Source organism: Rhamphochromis sp. 'chilingali' (genome assembly GCF_963969265.1).
Source record: "Rhamphochromis sp. 'chilingali' genome assembly, chromosome: 7".
Taxonomy (NCBI): Eukaryota; Metazoa; Chordata; class Actinopteri; order Cichliformes; family Cichlidae; genus Rhamphochromis; species Rhamphochromis sp. 'chilingali'.
In genome coordinates, this window is record NC_137934.1 from 6,154,542 (window position 1) to 6,169,667 (window position 15,126).

The following is a 15,126-nucleotide window of genomic DNA, read 5'->3' on the forward strand; positions in this document are numbered from 1 at the left end:
TCATCCTTACTGCATGAGGGTGTCACCATGAGTATTGTTGTATATATTTCTTACCAGCCGAGTTTGTGCGATTTCGCCTTAACTAGATGCAGCTCATTGCACCATTTTTTCAACATCTTTATATTTATCAGCACACTGTGTCTATTTGCTAAAGCAGAAATAAGTTCTTCATTTCACAAAAGTTTCTGAAGTTTATTCACAGAATTTCAACTTTAAAAAGAAAAAAAAAACTTTTAAAAAATGTCAATTTTAATAAATATATATATAGGGGAGACCGGGGATAGTTGTAACGTGGGTCCGTTGTAACACTTCCAATTTCTCCAATCAGGGCTAAGTTTCAAATGATGTGACTCATCCTGTGCATGCCCAACTCAGTTCTGCTATCACATGTGAAAAATCAGCACATTTTGTCAAACACAGACAATTTAACATGAAAAAAAGTTTTTCTACTTTATTTCAATTTCTAATAGCATTATCTGCTTTGCAGTTAAACTCATCAAACTTAAATTATGTTATTTGTATGTCTATGGGGATATATTCTGTGTAGGTCTTTAGTGCTAATGTTTTAGCCGTTGGCTGTAATGTTAGCTAGTTCATGGCTATAGGAGTCTGGGTCAGTTGTAACAATAATGTATGTTACAACTTACCACACTATTACTTTAACTTATATTAAACAAGTTGGGGCAACAACATCAGCAGAGAGAAGTTCACTGGTCGCTTTTGTATATGCGGTTAATGCCATTGGCAACACAATTCCTCCACTGTTTGTGTTCCCACACATACATTATGCAGACCTCTGTGTCAGAGATGGACCAGTAGGAAGTACTGGTAGTGGAAATAAATCAGGATGGGTGCAAGAAACAGATTTCCTCATCTTTCAAACAGTCAGCTCCTGTTGCCAACATGATGTTTCATAAAAAGTAATGGAATTGCGATGCTGGTGAACAACTACATTTTTTCAGCTTCATTGTTATGTTCAAAATTGGTGCAAGAGTTGTAGGTTATAATGCCCACTGATCCAATGAGGCCAAACTCAAGGAAGACCAACCAAAATTAATGAAATATTCAGTTGCAGAAAATTCCATAACTTGTCTTTTTGGGGGGATTGGAATATGCTCAAAAGCTAGATTTCTGCATTCTGTCACACACACAGAGAGCTACATAAGTGCATTCATGTGTTGAATAAACAAAGATTACATGTTAATGTTTTGTTAGTACCCTTATTTCATTGTGTTACATTTCACCCCAGGATATGTTACAACTAACCCAGACTATGTGGTTAATTGTAACATTTCACTCTTTGTGTTTGAGGCCATACCATGCAATGGGTAATTGTGCTGCAGAGAAAATAGCTGCACTATTTAATAGCCGAGACATGTAAATACTTTGCATTACATTTTGAATCCACTACCTTAAACGAGCTCCAATTTACAGACAGAAATGTCAAAAATGTTACAACTATCCCCGGTCTCCCCTATATATGTGTGTGTGTGTATATATATATATATATATATATATATATATACATATATATGTATGGTGGGCGTATAGGTAGCCATGGTTCCTGTCCGTACTGTGGTTTTTTTGTTTTTTTATTTCCAGTGTGCATCCATGGATGCGTCACATGACCATTAATCTTCAGTGCATTTCCGCTTTCACGGCAGCCGAGCTGTTATCAATTGCTTTCCGTGGATGCGTGCAGGATTTTAGTTGAAGCATCTCTGCAGTTTCCACCATCCTGTCCTCTGTGTCTCTTGTTTCCGCACTGAATCAATGAAAGCATAATCATCCTAGGATTGCCTCATCCTCCTCCTCCTCGTCGTCTTCTTCGTCCAGCCCTTCGTCGATCAAGCGCGGCCGAGCTGGGGGGGAATCCGGGGAAAGGCAGCCGCGGCGCCCCGCACCGGCCGACGGACACCCCGCCGCGACGCGCCACTAACATGCTCACCCGTGTAAAGTCCGCCGTGGCCGGTTTCATGGGGGGAATCATGGCCGGGGGTAGCTCCGGGTCAGGCGGCAATACCGGATCCGAGCTGCCGCTGAAATTCCCATATATGAGACCTGATTTCCTTGGACTGTCCCCGGATGAGATCGAGTGCTCTGCTGATCACATAGCTCGGCCCATCCTCATCCTCAAGGAAACCAGGAGATTACCGTGGGCCACCGGATACGCTGAGTAAGTAAAACAAATGCAGTCGGCCTCAAAATCAATTCTTGTTGACTTTCCTGTGTCAGATGCATTTAACATAAACCAAATGATGTGGTTTAGCTGAGGCCTAAGAGCGTGCAGCTGCTCACTCAGCTCTTTATCCCTCCAATTTACTCCTTCTGCTCCTCCTGTTAGACACACAAATCAAGGAGCACGGACTTGAACCTGCACTGTGACCTGTGACCTGTATCCATCTCCAATATGTTATGGTTCATTTAGGGATCACACAACAACCTTTTTGTGTGCAGCTTCTTAAGTGTGGCCTTGAGAAGTAGAGGACAGCATGCATCCAAGGGATCACAGCCCAAGCTGGTTTTCACGTGCAAGAGGATAACGCCTTCCAACAGCAGTATCTGGGATTTAATCTACAGCAGTGCTCCACTCAAAGCTACAGTGTGTCAGTAAAGTCTAGGATCAGGGGTGTCAAACATATGGCCTCAGGGACAGAATCAGATTCCAATCAGTAACAAAGGGCATCGATTTGTGGCTTTTAACTGCATTTTCATGAGGTTTATAACTTTTCCTTCCTTCCTTCCTGTTTCCATGGGTCTTTTCCCACGTCACTGGTCTGGCCCACTTAAGGTCAAAATTGGCTGTATGTGGCCCACAATGTAAAATAAGTTGGACATCTCTGGTCTAGATGCACTGTGGCTCAGTGCAAACTCATATTCTGGCTTTAGAAGTAGCTGACTAGCCTTCAGAGCACACTCTTGTTTGTGTTTTTTCTGCTTGCCGTTTCTGCCGCCTTCAAAGATGGCACGTGAAGCATCTGTCCTCTTGCTGTCATGTCACATTTTACACTGGAGCTTTGCAAACACGCCGCTCAACAAATGTTATATAAAAGCTTACAGTGAATTTAAGACTCATGTGCTGGTTCCACAAATAATCGTAGGGCCCTGCTAACACTGTAAGCGCGCTTACACATTTGTTTTTCAATACTTTTTTTCATATCAGGATTTACTAGAAACTATTGCTTAAAAAATCCCTGATTAGAGTGCAGAATATGAGAATGGTAAGCACAATTTACAGAAAATTTAAGAACTTTTGAACTTTTTGAGTGGCTTTTACAAGGGGGGGGGAATCAATCTCTCCCTTGGAACACCCTGCTAAAATTAATGGAAGCTCAAATCTGCAGTTTATGCTGTATCATGATGCTGAGACAAGGGAATGCATACGATCATACAACTAGATTGGTCAGTTTTTGAGTGAGCGTGTTCACCATTGTGGTGCATTATACTTTCCATTGTGGTTAGATATGATTAGATTTTGCAGGAGCACTTGTCTTTTGTTGTGGTACTGCCATGTCAGCCGCACCCTGCTGTATCCATTTCCTCCCCTTTGTTGAGTTCTAGTTGGCAATCTCTCCCTTCCAACCTGCTATGAGCAGTGTTTGGTTAACATTTAATGATAAGGTACACAAATACATGTGCGATTACCCTCAGAACAAACTAGGAATTCCCTCCTAATTAATCACTACCTTTGACACTGAGGTTATCTAGTACAGCGGTCCCCAACCTTTTTTGCGCCACGGACCGGTTTATGCACAACAATATTTTCACGGACCGGCCTTTAAGGTGTCGCAGATAAATACAACAAAATAAAACTAGTACCGGTACCGAAAAAAAGAAGATTTATTCATAACACACGTGAAAAGACGGGAAAACAGAGTTAACGGTAAAAACGATGACAAAATAATGCTTTAAACCAATAAAAACCCTGAAAACCATACATTTCACACCTGAGCCTCAACTCTCGCGGCCCGGTACCAAACGACTCACGGACCGGTACCGGTCCGAGGCCCGGGGGTTGGGGACCGCTGATCTAGTATGTCTGTAGTAAGTGTATACTTGATAACCCTAGGCTGGCTACAGTCTTTCAACATAGAAGTTCTCAGCTCTAAGCGATGTTGCCTTTTCTCAGTTAGTCTTTGCAACATTAAATGGGGTTTGGATTTGTAAGTAGTTACACTACACTCACTGGCCACTTCAGTAGGTACTTCTGAAACTGCTCAGTAACATAACTATCCAATCAGCGAATCACATGGGAGAAACGCAGCGCATTTAGGTATGTAGACATGGGCAATACGGCCTGCTGAAGTTCAAACTGAGCATTAAAATGGAGAAGAAAGGTGCCTCAAGTGACTTGGACCATGGCATGCTTGTTGGTGTCAGACAGGCTGGCCTGATTATTTCAAAAACTGCTCATTTAAAGTATAGAAAATATCCAGTAAGCAGCACCCCTCTGGGTGAAATTGAAAGGCGACAGTAACTCAAATAGCAACTTGTTACAACCAAGGTATGCAGAAGAATATACTCTTAAAATAGATGGACTGGTGAAACAACAAATTCAGCATCATGGATGTACAGCTGACAAATCTGCAACAACTGTGTGCTAGCTGTGCTATCTGGTCAATATGAACCAAAGTCTCTGAGGAACATTTCCAGGACCTTGTTTAATCTGCGCCACAAAGAATTAAGGCAGTTCTGAGGGGAAAATTTGTGGCCTCACTGATAATTAGAAATATCTAGCCCTTTCTTCTTTTCTGCCCCATAGGGTTATAATACTGAGAAAGCTGGAGATAAATAATGATTATATGCTATACAAATTCCTGTGTTGGCCAGCAGCACATTATTTTTCTGTTTACATGAAGTTTGAGTTTTGACGTATGATCACACCTCACTTTCTTTTCCTGTTTTTAACACATCACACAAAGCTACACTCAGATCTGTGTGAATGGATGGCTCTGAATGGATCGGTGTGGTTAATGAGTTCAGTTCCTCTCTGCATTTATCTGTAATTAAAGCCTCCAGTGTTCTCATTACAGCAGCCGTTTGGGCTCTAGCCTCTTTTTTACATTGGGAATTAATAAGCTAAATATTACATTCCCTTTTTTTTGATTAAGAAATTTCCAAGGCAAACGTAGACATATAACCGAATTTCTCTTGTTAATTTTACCATTTGCTCTATCCGTCCCATGATTAATGATTTTCCACACCCAGCTTAGGAGTTCTTTTAACCAGGCTTTAAATGTATGCGTGTTGAAGCAGTGCACATGAAGCCTACAAAAAGACAAATCACCAAGCTGGTCTATAAACAGCTTCAAGGGCTGAGTTTTAGCTAATACGCAAGAGAACATATGTAGGAATTGGTGCAGGTTTAATTGCCATTCCCAAACTTTATATATAACACACAGTCACATCACCCATTTTGTTGCGTTTGTGGAATTACATTTTGAAGCATCAAGTTTAGGCACTTTGGCTGTGGCTGTCGTTTGGAGCCTGGAGTGACCATATTTAGTGACCATATATAGATGTGCTGACGCTAATGCTGGCAGGCTTTGTTAGCAGCTGCAACCACAGAGTCTGTAATGCACATGGAAACAGATACATGCTAATTAGTGTTAAAAAGGCCCACTAAAATGGGAGAATTGCCAAAGGCAGCTGTAGACAGGGTAGAGCTGGTCAGTTATCAGCTAATTCCATTGCTGTTTTGCTAGCTAGGTTACTAAGGTCTATCCGCAATTCACCAATTTTTAACTGGGATGTAAATTTTAGCTGTTGGAACCAAACTAAATGTCTGTGAAGGTCGTAAAGCGACCATCTTTGAACAGAGGCGGGGGTTTACGACACCAACTCTCTGCCATCTATAATCCAGTTTTGAGATCCCTTCCCAGACGCCTTAACGCCCACTCACATCCTGGGCCATCTGACCTCAGGAATTCGCATGATAAGGTGGGGCCAGGTTTCACAATGAACACACCCGAAACTCTGGCTGATTGGGACCCACACCCAGTTTCACACCTTGGCTCAGGCGATTAGAGGATCATCAGGGGGTCCTTTTGTCCCTCTGTGGGGGGTTACTCCCACTAGGTTTATATCTGGGACTCTCCACCATTTGACCTTAGAACTGAAGAAGCTTCTCGGATGAGAGGTGAAACGTCTTCAAGCAACTTAAAGAAGTCCAGACGCTTTTCTTTGCAAGCTCCTTTGACAACCAAACTAAATGTACCTGCCAAAGAAACTGAATTAACTGACTTCTTGATGCCTTTTAGCACTGTGCAAAAGTCTTAAGCCACCCTTAATTTCTTTATAAAAAATGGAAAATAGGTGCAATGATTGATTGAAATACAAACATATATTGAAATATATAAGTATAGATGGTTAAAAACCATTTGTATTATTCTTGTGATCTTGAAAGCCAATATTTGTTATGACCACCTTTATTCTTCAACACAGCTTGAACTCTCATGGACAAGCTCTCTTGTAATTTCTTTAATTAGTCTTCAGGGATATTTTTGCAGACTTCTTGAAGGACATTCAGAGCTCTTCTTTTGGTGTTGGCTGACTTTTTTTTTTTTTCTGTTCTCTGTCAAGATGATTCCAAACTTCTTCAAAAATGTTGAGGTCCTGGCTCTGAGGAGGCCAATTCATGACGGATAGTGTTCCATTGTGTATTTTTCTATCCAGGTATGCTTTTACTACATTAGTAGTGTGTTTGGGATCATTGTCACGTTGGAAAATGAAGCTGTTGCCAATGAGCCAATCAGAAATTGGATTTACCAATCCATCAGACCCTTTGTTGTTGATTTGCATCCTTCCATTTCTGTTGAGGCTTCAGTGAACAGTAGGTCTCTGAGAGATGATTTTCAGATAAAGTTCATCTACTGTGTGTAAAATCTAAAATCTGTTGCTGATGATGGAGAAACAAAAAGCGCATTGGATGTCTGACAATGGAGGGGAAAATTAGGTTTTGTTCCTAATGGGAGGAATGGGGGCTGTGTGTTTCGTGTAACACAGTGGGATCATTAAATTAAATGCATCGTTAATGTGGACGATTACCATGTTTTCTGCAGGCAGATTGGATGAAGCAGAGAAACGCTTCCTGGAATTCTTCTGTTGACAAACTCAAATGTGGACGATGCCTCAGAGTGTTTTATGACCACAGTAACTCAGAGGGTACTTATTGCTGTGGGTGCGGTGCTAAAGTTGGAATGCAGAGAAGTTTAATCGCCATTGACGACCACCCAGTGGTCATGATAGCTTTCGCGGTGAGTGACACATTATAGCCTATGCACTGTCATCCTTAGTCGGGAGTTCTCTCAGTACCACAAGAATACTTTGTGGCAGGAAGGGGAATGATGGAATAAATATAACAGGCACCAGCAAATCAACAGTCCACAACCTACTGGTAATCCATTGATCATTTTAGACACCTACAGAAATGTTAGCCAAATAATTTTGTGTTGTGGTTAATAATTCTTTCATTAATCTGCACCATATATTGTTTAACCCTCATCCCATCAACAGATTTAACATAGATGGACTACATCAGGGGTGGGCAACTCCAGGCCTCGAGGGCCGGTGTCCTGCAGGTTTTAGATGTTTCCTTGATCCAACACAGCTGATTCAAATGGTTAAATGACCTCCTCAACATGTCCTGAAGTTCTCCAGAAGCCTGGTAACGAATAAATCATGTGATTCAGGTGTGTTGACCCAGGGTGATATCTAAAACCTGCAGTGCACCGGCCCTCGTGGCCTGGAGTTGCCCACCCCTGCAGTAACTGTATTCATCATTCCTTCTATTAAAACTGTAGAGATGAAATTGGATGCCTTTGACTGGGGTCATAGGACAATGATGTGAGATCATTAGGACCAAATTGATTGATAAGCAATTAAAGAAAAAAAAAAAAACGCCTTTGATTTTGACCACTGGGGTCTGCACAGCTCAAACGCTAATGGCACATAACTAAATATTATTAAGAAATTGGCAAAAAGAATTTTTTTATTCAACCTCAGAATGTTCATATACTGTGTATGTATATTCTTACACTATACAGACTTTTGCTATTGTTGCATTATGTATTTTAACAATTTAAAGTATCAGTTATATTGCACTATGCATACACAGACATACACATGTGTATATGCTCACATCGTGGCTCTTTTAACTAAAGCTAATGAGCATTTGAGACCGGGGACCAGACAAGGCTGCTGCCTCACAGAAAGCAACTGACAATAATGTCTATAAATAGACATGCCAATTTCTCTACTCAGACACACAGAAACACACAACAACAACAGCCTCCAGGGATTTTGGCCAGACTTGCCAGTCTAACTTTTTTTCACCATTTATTTGTGACCCAATTACATTATCTAGAGTTAGCAGTTATGCAGCTGGTGTAGTGACCTTTGAGACAGCAAGTGAGAACGAGTGCTTCAAATTAAGAAGCATTTAGTTTAAGCAGAAAAGGTTCACTCTTACAATGTTGGTGATTTTACTGCTTAGTTATGGCGTGTAGCGTGTGGAGAAGAGTCGCCTGTCGCCTGAATGTTGGGCATTAATAGGAGACTGTTTAAACAAATTCATTATGTCAACTCAAAACATAATACTACTCTGTATTGTTCCAGCAGACTGAAAGAATCCATTGTCACAGGTTCAAATGTGTAAAAGTGTTCACAAACGTTGCTTTAGCTACCTTTTGAAGACTCTTATGGACAAAACACTCTGTGAATGTATTTTAGTGAATAAAAATATAGATTATATATTTTAAAAACTCATATAGCCAACATGAAACAAACTTTACTTTGTGGACTATTGTTGTCAAGTCATTAGTTTGGTATTCTGGCCATCGACAACTTGGTTTTGTGAAACTAAGGGTTTAATGAAACTGTTTAAGTGTAGACCTAACTTGCAACCCTAATTGCCCTGCATGACCATAAAATAGTGGCTTATTAGTGGCAGCGAAGGCACAAGCTAAAACGTACCCTGAATTATCTCATTTGTCTCTAGACAGTACCATAAGCTATTAAATGAAAGACATGAAATTGTTGACTCTGTCTGCATTTTTAAATCAGGCAGCAATTATTTGCAAAGGAGGTTGCTGTCCTATTTTTACACGTGTCACTAAACCATTAGCTTGCACTGATTTAGGAGCTAGCTTAGTCAGGCTAAGTGTATGGATTTAATGCAAGTTTGTTTGGCTAGCATCATCTCAGGATGGTGGTGCCTGAGATGAGATCTCTTCTTCATAGTATGCCCAGAGTTTTTACATTTATTAAACAAAATCTCGATATTTAGTGTCCCTGTATCGATACAATATTGACACATAAAATAAATTGTAACACTGTGTTATACTTTATACCGTTTAGCTACATTCCAGTTTAGTGTCACCTGTTAGAACATGGTAGAACATGCAAAATCCACACAGAAAGCTCCCAGCCAGAAAAGACATTCAGACTAGGAACCTTCTTGCAGTGAGGTGACAATGCTAAGTGCTGCACCACTAAACCGCAGCTGGGGAAAAACAAACTAACCAAAACTACATATGAGCACAGTGATGTTTGATCAAAATTTCCCAAGATATGTAGAAAAATTGTTATTCTCCAGTATGGGCTGCAGATAAGCAGATAACAATGTGGTTATCGTGCAGACTGAAGACAAAAGTTTTTCTTTTCAACTTTTAAAAACTGTTAGATTAAGAGTGTGGTTTGCCTTTAAAACAATGCTGTTTTTAAATTGTTAGTGGGCTACATTTTTCTGCAAACTCTCTCTGTGGTCTGCCTGTTTTGGGGTTTTTTTTTTTTTTTTTTTTTTAAAGCACACAAGCACAAATGAAGCTCAGCAGGACTGCGTACATGCACAAAGCGCTGGCCATGTACCCTTTGTACAACTAAGCACAAATAGTCTTCATATTCACCCAGAGGCGATTGTCTCAATGCATCAGGACACTCCCAGCAGAGCAGTACCACAAATAAGCGCTCCTGTTTGATCTTCATCAGGGACATGAAACGTACAACGCATGCTGTTTCATTGGGTCTGCAGATAGAAACCGCAGGCAGTGGGTCTGACTAATTGTTGCAATCCTGCAGTGAGCCTTAATAACTATGAAAGACCCCGGCGCTGTTTCATCCCACAAAAAAAGCTTCTGATTTCAGCTTTTGTTCAACTGCTCGTTCCAGAAAACAGCTGGGAAATCACAGCAAGCGTTGCATCTGATGTTTGAAACAAAGACTTTAACTGAAAAAAAAAATGATATTGGCTGAATGTTGACAAATTTGATTTTTAATCATTCTTTGGTAAAGGCTATTGACAAGAAAATGGGTGACTGCCTATAATATGACTAAACCTGTACATTGTGCCCCATCTTTCAGGGTTATTAATGCTGGTAAGAGTGCGCTGAATGAGGACCAGGCCTGCTGTGAGGTGGTAGTAGCAAGAAGGAGGCCAATGAGCTACTGCCCTCCCTCCACACCCAGCAAGACCCCCACCGCCAAGAGACGCAACTCCTTGCCCAACGGAGAGGGCCTAGGGCTCCATATGGAGCACAGCAGACTAGGAGAGGTAACGGCATGCAAACACACAAATACAGCCTGTACTGTAAATGTTGACAGATTTTGCTAACATGCATACATAGGTTGCAGTGACCTCAAGTGAAGCTACTTGTAAACAACTGTGCAGAATAAAGTTGGTCTTAAAAAATGTTTCTTTTTTTTTTTTTGTACTAAATGCACAGCAAGAGGATTTCTGTGCAGCTTCTAGTTGGGATTAAACTGTTTACAGGCGAGGGTTTGTTGTCCCCATATTTATGGTCCTTAGAGCTGTTTAATGGATTATTTGGTGTGTTGGATGCAACATGTGCAGTAAATCTGTTCTGATGAAATTAAATGGAAAAACTTCATATATTGTTTGACACTGATTTGGCTCATTTGGAAGCCAGATGATTCACCTCTTCTCCTCTTTGCCAGTTTCCAAACAGAAATGTTTGGTTACAACACAGCAATTTTTACAGGACTGCAATATGTCTTAGGGGGAGTTCCTGTTTAGAGATAGTTGTGGTCAAAAGGTCACATGCACTCATCATGGGCATGGAAATGATTGTATGGCATATATCTTTAATGACTTAAAAGAACAAGAATTGGGTGGACAAGTTTGAATTTGATTTGTATCCCCACATGGGTTAAAATTACACGTACACCCCCAGTAATATTTTGTTAAACGGCCCTAAGCGAGCTGTACCTAGACCAGATGCTTTTCGTAGCCATCAACAACTGTTTGGCATAAACATTTGACCACCCAAGAAGGATGGTCAAACAGCCACCCATCTGGATAAGGCTGAATATTTGACCACCCTCCTTGGTAGGGTTCATAATGATTGGTTTCCTGCCACAGACCCAGCTTTGAGCATTTTCAGGAGGGCTGAGGGTTGGGCTTTGGGAAATCCATTCCAGAAGATGTTACAAGCCTGTTTTATCCATTGCAAAACCAGTTTTCCACACAGAAATGTGTCCAGAGTTTTGGACTGTCTTAATCATATTCACTAAGAGAAGATGAAATTGGGTTGTTGGTATTCGCAGACAGTAAATTCCAGCATATGTGATGATGTTTTAGAAAATATCAAACTATAAAAGGCAGTTGTTTGTGTTTCATTAAATTGTTCAGTCAGTGCCACCTCCACAAAACTGTGAGAGGCTCTCTGAGTAAATAGCTGAAACACATGGTAACTTTATCATTAACTCCCCAAAGCTTCATATTGAGTCATTTCTTTGTAAAATAACATTTCCAGAAAAAGATTTCTCTGAAAACGGATATAAATGACAAGACATCGTTAGAGGTTTATCTCCCAATACTTTTTGTTCTCTGTTCAGTCCAAGGACATAGCGTCAAGAAGTTAAAATTTCTTCAGAACTCAGGGTGTGACTACATCTGACCCCAGTTTACCCATTCGCCTAAATTGCGAAAAAATATCCCAAGAGGGATTTTGTGTTACGTGTTTTGCTGTTGTGTTACGAATGGCTAAACTGTCAAACACACAGCTTTACTTCCAAACTCAAGATTTCTGCAAGGCATTCTGAATAATGTGTAATGCCAAGGTGACTTTGCTCTGATGCAGATGTGATAAGGTTGTTCCCACAGATAGCTGATAGGGAAGTTTGACCTCTGGAACACTTGTGTTACTGGACACAATGAGTCATGATGTTCTTGGTCTTTCACTGATGAGTCATACTACATGATCTCCTATCAGCATTAGTCATTCAGCAACATGTTTTTGCTTTGTTTTTTTGGTCCTCTCCTCAAATGTCAGATTGTTTTTAAAAAGTATCTACGGTATTTATGGATTAAATGACAAGACCAGGGGGAATTTTGGAAAAATTGAAAAAACCCTTTTTTATTGTCTATGTTTGAGATCTCTCTGGGATTTTCCTGCAGATGTAAAGCATGATGTGTTGATGTGTTGTCGAACAAGGGAAGCTATCAATTAATCCTGATTAAAATGCAGCAACAGTATAATTCCTTTATGAGTCTGTATTTTAATGGGATTATGTTTGATTCAGCCGTTAACTGCCCTTTGTTCTGTGCGTTCTCACCATTCGCCTGCAGGAAAGCGAAGGACTCGTGTTTCACTACTGGGCTTTGTTCGACGGTCACGCAGGTTCAGGTGCGGCAGTTGTCGCCTCCCGCTTGCTACAACACCACATCGCCTGCCAGCTTCAGGCCGTCATAGAGATTTTGCGCAACTTGGCATCTCCACCCCCCACCGTGCTGGGCGAGGAGCCAGACTGTAATCCCTACCTCCAGGGAAACACTCCTCACCGTGCCCTGACCCGGGCTGCTTCCCTGCGCGGGGCCACAGGTGCACCAGGCTCCCCTTGCAGCACCCCGCCTCCACCACGCTTTTTTACTGAGAAGAAGATCCAGCACGAGAGCCTGGTGATTGGAGCCATAGAGAACGCCTTCAAAGAGATGGTGAGAGATGGGTGACATGCTTTTGTTACTTAACATTTCAGGAATTTGACACTCATTTGACAGTCATGACTCCAATATCAGCATTTTCACCAGCTTCCTTCCTCTAATCCATCCAAAGCTATTTATGCTTTTATTAACTGTTTGAATCAGCTTCAAAGGCAATTATTAAAACTAATAACTAGTAATTATAGATCTGGTTTTGTGTGTGCTGCTTCACTTAAATGGCTTACTGGAAGGAAGCAAGCTGTTGGTAGTGGTTATTAGTAACATTTCCAATGTGTTTTCCTGTGGTGACAAGTAATCAATTTGAGTGAGACATTGTTTGTTATAAATCCTCCCACTTAGCCATTGTTTTGCTTGGTTGTTCCGGGAGACTGAGATGACCCGTGTTCCTGAAAGTGATAAATAAGGGTGTTTAGCAGGCACAAACATGACTTTTGACCGGGTCGCTTGTATTTTGACTCACATCTGGAAACATTTTTAAGTTTGCGTTCACACTGTGATTGTAAGACACAAAGAATATGGTGAAAAGGCAACAGATTCAAGTATTTAACAATGAACTTTATTTCCAATAAATATCTGGCTTAATGACTTTGTTCTTGGACACGTGAATACGTGAGAACAGCGCTGGCATTCACAACAGAAATGGCATTGACACATGAATTAAGTTGGAGGTGGGTTGTAAAGTGGCTTGCAACTCTGGTCAGGTTAAAGCAGCTTAAATGGTCCAACCTATATTAGTGTTATTAACTGGATGTGCAGAAAAGCAAATCTTTGTCCCGCTAGTTGTGGTACTTTTATAATATTGTGCAAAAGTCTTGAGCCACCCCTCGTTTCTTCATATTTTTCTTCTAATTATCCAGACATTGGCTGCCTTTTCACTCATTTTAAGTCCAGTCAATCTACCTGACCATTTTCCTAAAGTTTCTTTTTGTTTGTTTGTTAAGCCACTTAATACTAACCTGTTAATCATTAAAATATAAAAGGGTTACTGACTCAAGGCAGCCTGTCCAAAAACACTTAATTTGTTGACTTTTCATTATTGAATCTATAAGAAAAGTAAAGAGTGTTTAAAAGACATAAAATAATATTTTTACATAAGCAAGGTGATTCCCAAAGAGCTATTAGCTGAATAGCTTATTATAAACTTGGCATATCTCAGCATGCAGTGCAATGGCAGGCCCAAAATTTAAAAAAAAAAAAAAGATAGAAAAGTGTCATCAGGCTATCAATACCATCTAGAAAGCATTTGACTGGCAGTGGCCTAATTGTTTATGAGAACAAAACAGACTGCCAGTGCATGGACTGGCCTCCCCAGAGCCAGGACCTCAGCATTATTGAAGCAGTATGGGATCATCTTCAAGAAGCCTGGAGAAATATCCCTAAAGACTACTTTAAAAAATAGCAAGAAAACTGCCTGAGAGAACTCAGGGTGAGTTAAAGAATAAAGGTGGTCATTCCAAATGTTGACTTTCAAGTTGTACAAATTCTCTTTTTTGCGTTATATACTGTATTTTCATATATATAGTGTTTAATGGTTTGATAAACCTCTGCACCTATTCTCCACTTTACTAGCAAAATGTAAAGAAATGAGAGCAAATGCACTGTAAGAGTAATTATATGCACATCATGCAGGTGCGGCAGTTAAAGTGTCATTTAACGCTCTTGAAAGCAGCAGATGTTTACGGGCCAAACAATTTTTCCATAGTTGGAAAAAAATAATTACAAATAATGAAGGTTACTCTATAATTGCAAGCCACAGTTATTGCTCTGAACAGACTGTACGATTTCGAATGTCTGTGCCGTTGCAAGACGGCCTGCACACAACGTGGTTGATTTCAGTTGACTGTGGTTCGTAAATTTACTTTAAAGGCCACGAAATGATCACAGACGGATTTTTTTAAGCATGCTTTTTAGGAAAAAGCATAACATATTTACATTATCCACATGTGTGCTTTTATGTGTGCACAAAGTAAACACTTACAGGGATGCCAAGCAGATGTGCACATGTAGTTGATGAAGGCGTCAGCGCAAGCTAAACAAAATAAAAGCTTTACATACGGCACGCAAACTCGCCAACATACACACTTTGAAAAGATTCTCACAAATATTTTCTTTGACCATAACCTTTAGCATCTCTGTTTATTCCTTATTTAAGCAAACTGGGAAGTGAT

The 15,126-nt window shown here is 40.5% G+C and overlaps 1 protein-coding gene across 1 annotated transcript in view; it reads left to right on the top strand.

The window, feature by feature from the left end:
• The first annotated feature begins 1,518 nt into the window (after positions 1–1,518).
• The window catches only part of LOC308400185 (protein phosphatase 1H-like), a 32,699-nt gene continuing 19,091 nt past the window's right edge, over positions 1,519–15,126 (top strand). The window contains exons 1-3 of the mRNA XM_080887712.1: positions 1,519–2,176; positions 10,360–10,549; positions 12,587–12,952. Of these exons, the coding sequence (XP_080743838.1) occupies positions 1,941–2,176; positions 10,360–10,549; positions 12,587–12,952 (792 nt within the window). The 5' untranslated portion in view covers positions 1,519–1,940. The remainder of the gene's footprint in view (positions 2,177–10,359; positions 10,550–12,586; positions 12,953–15,126) is intronic.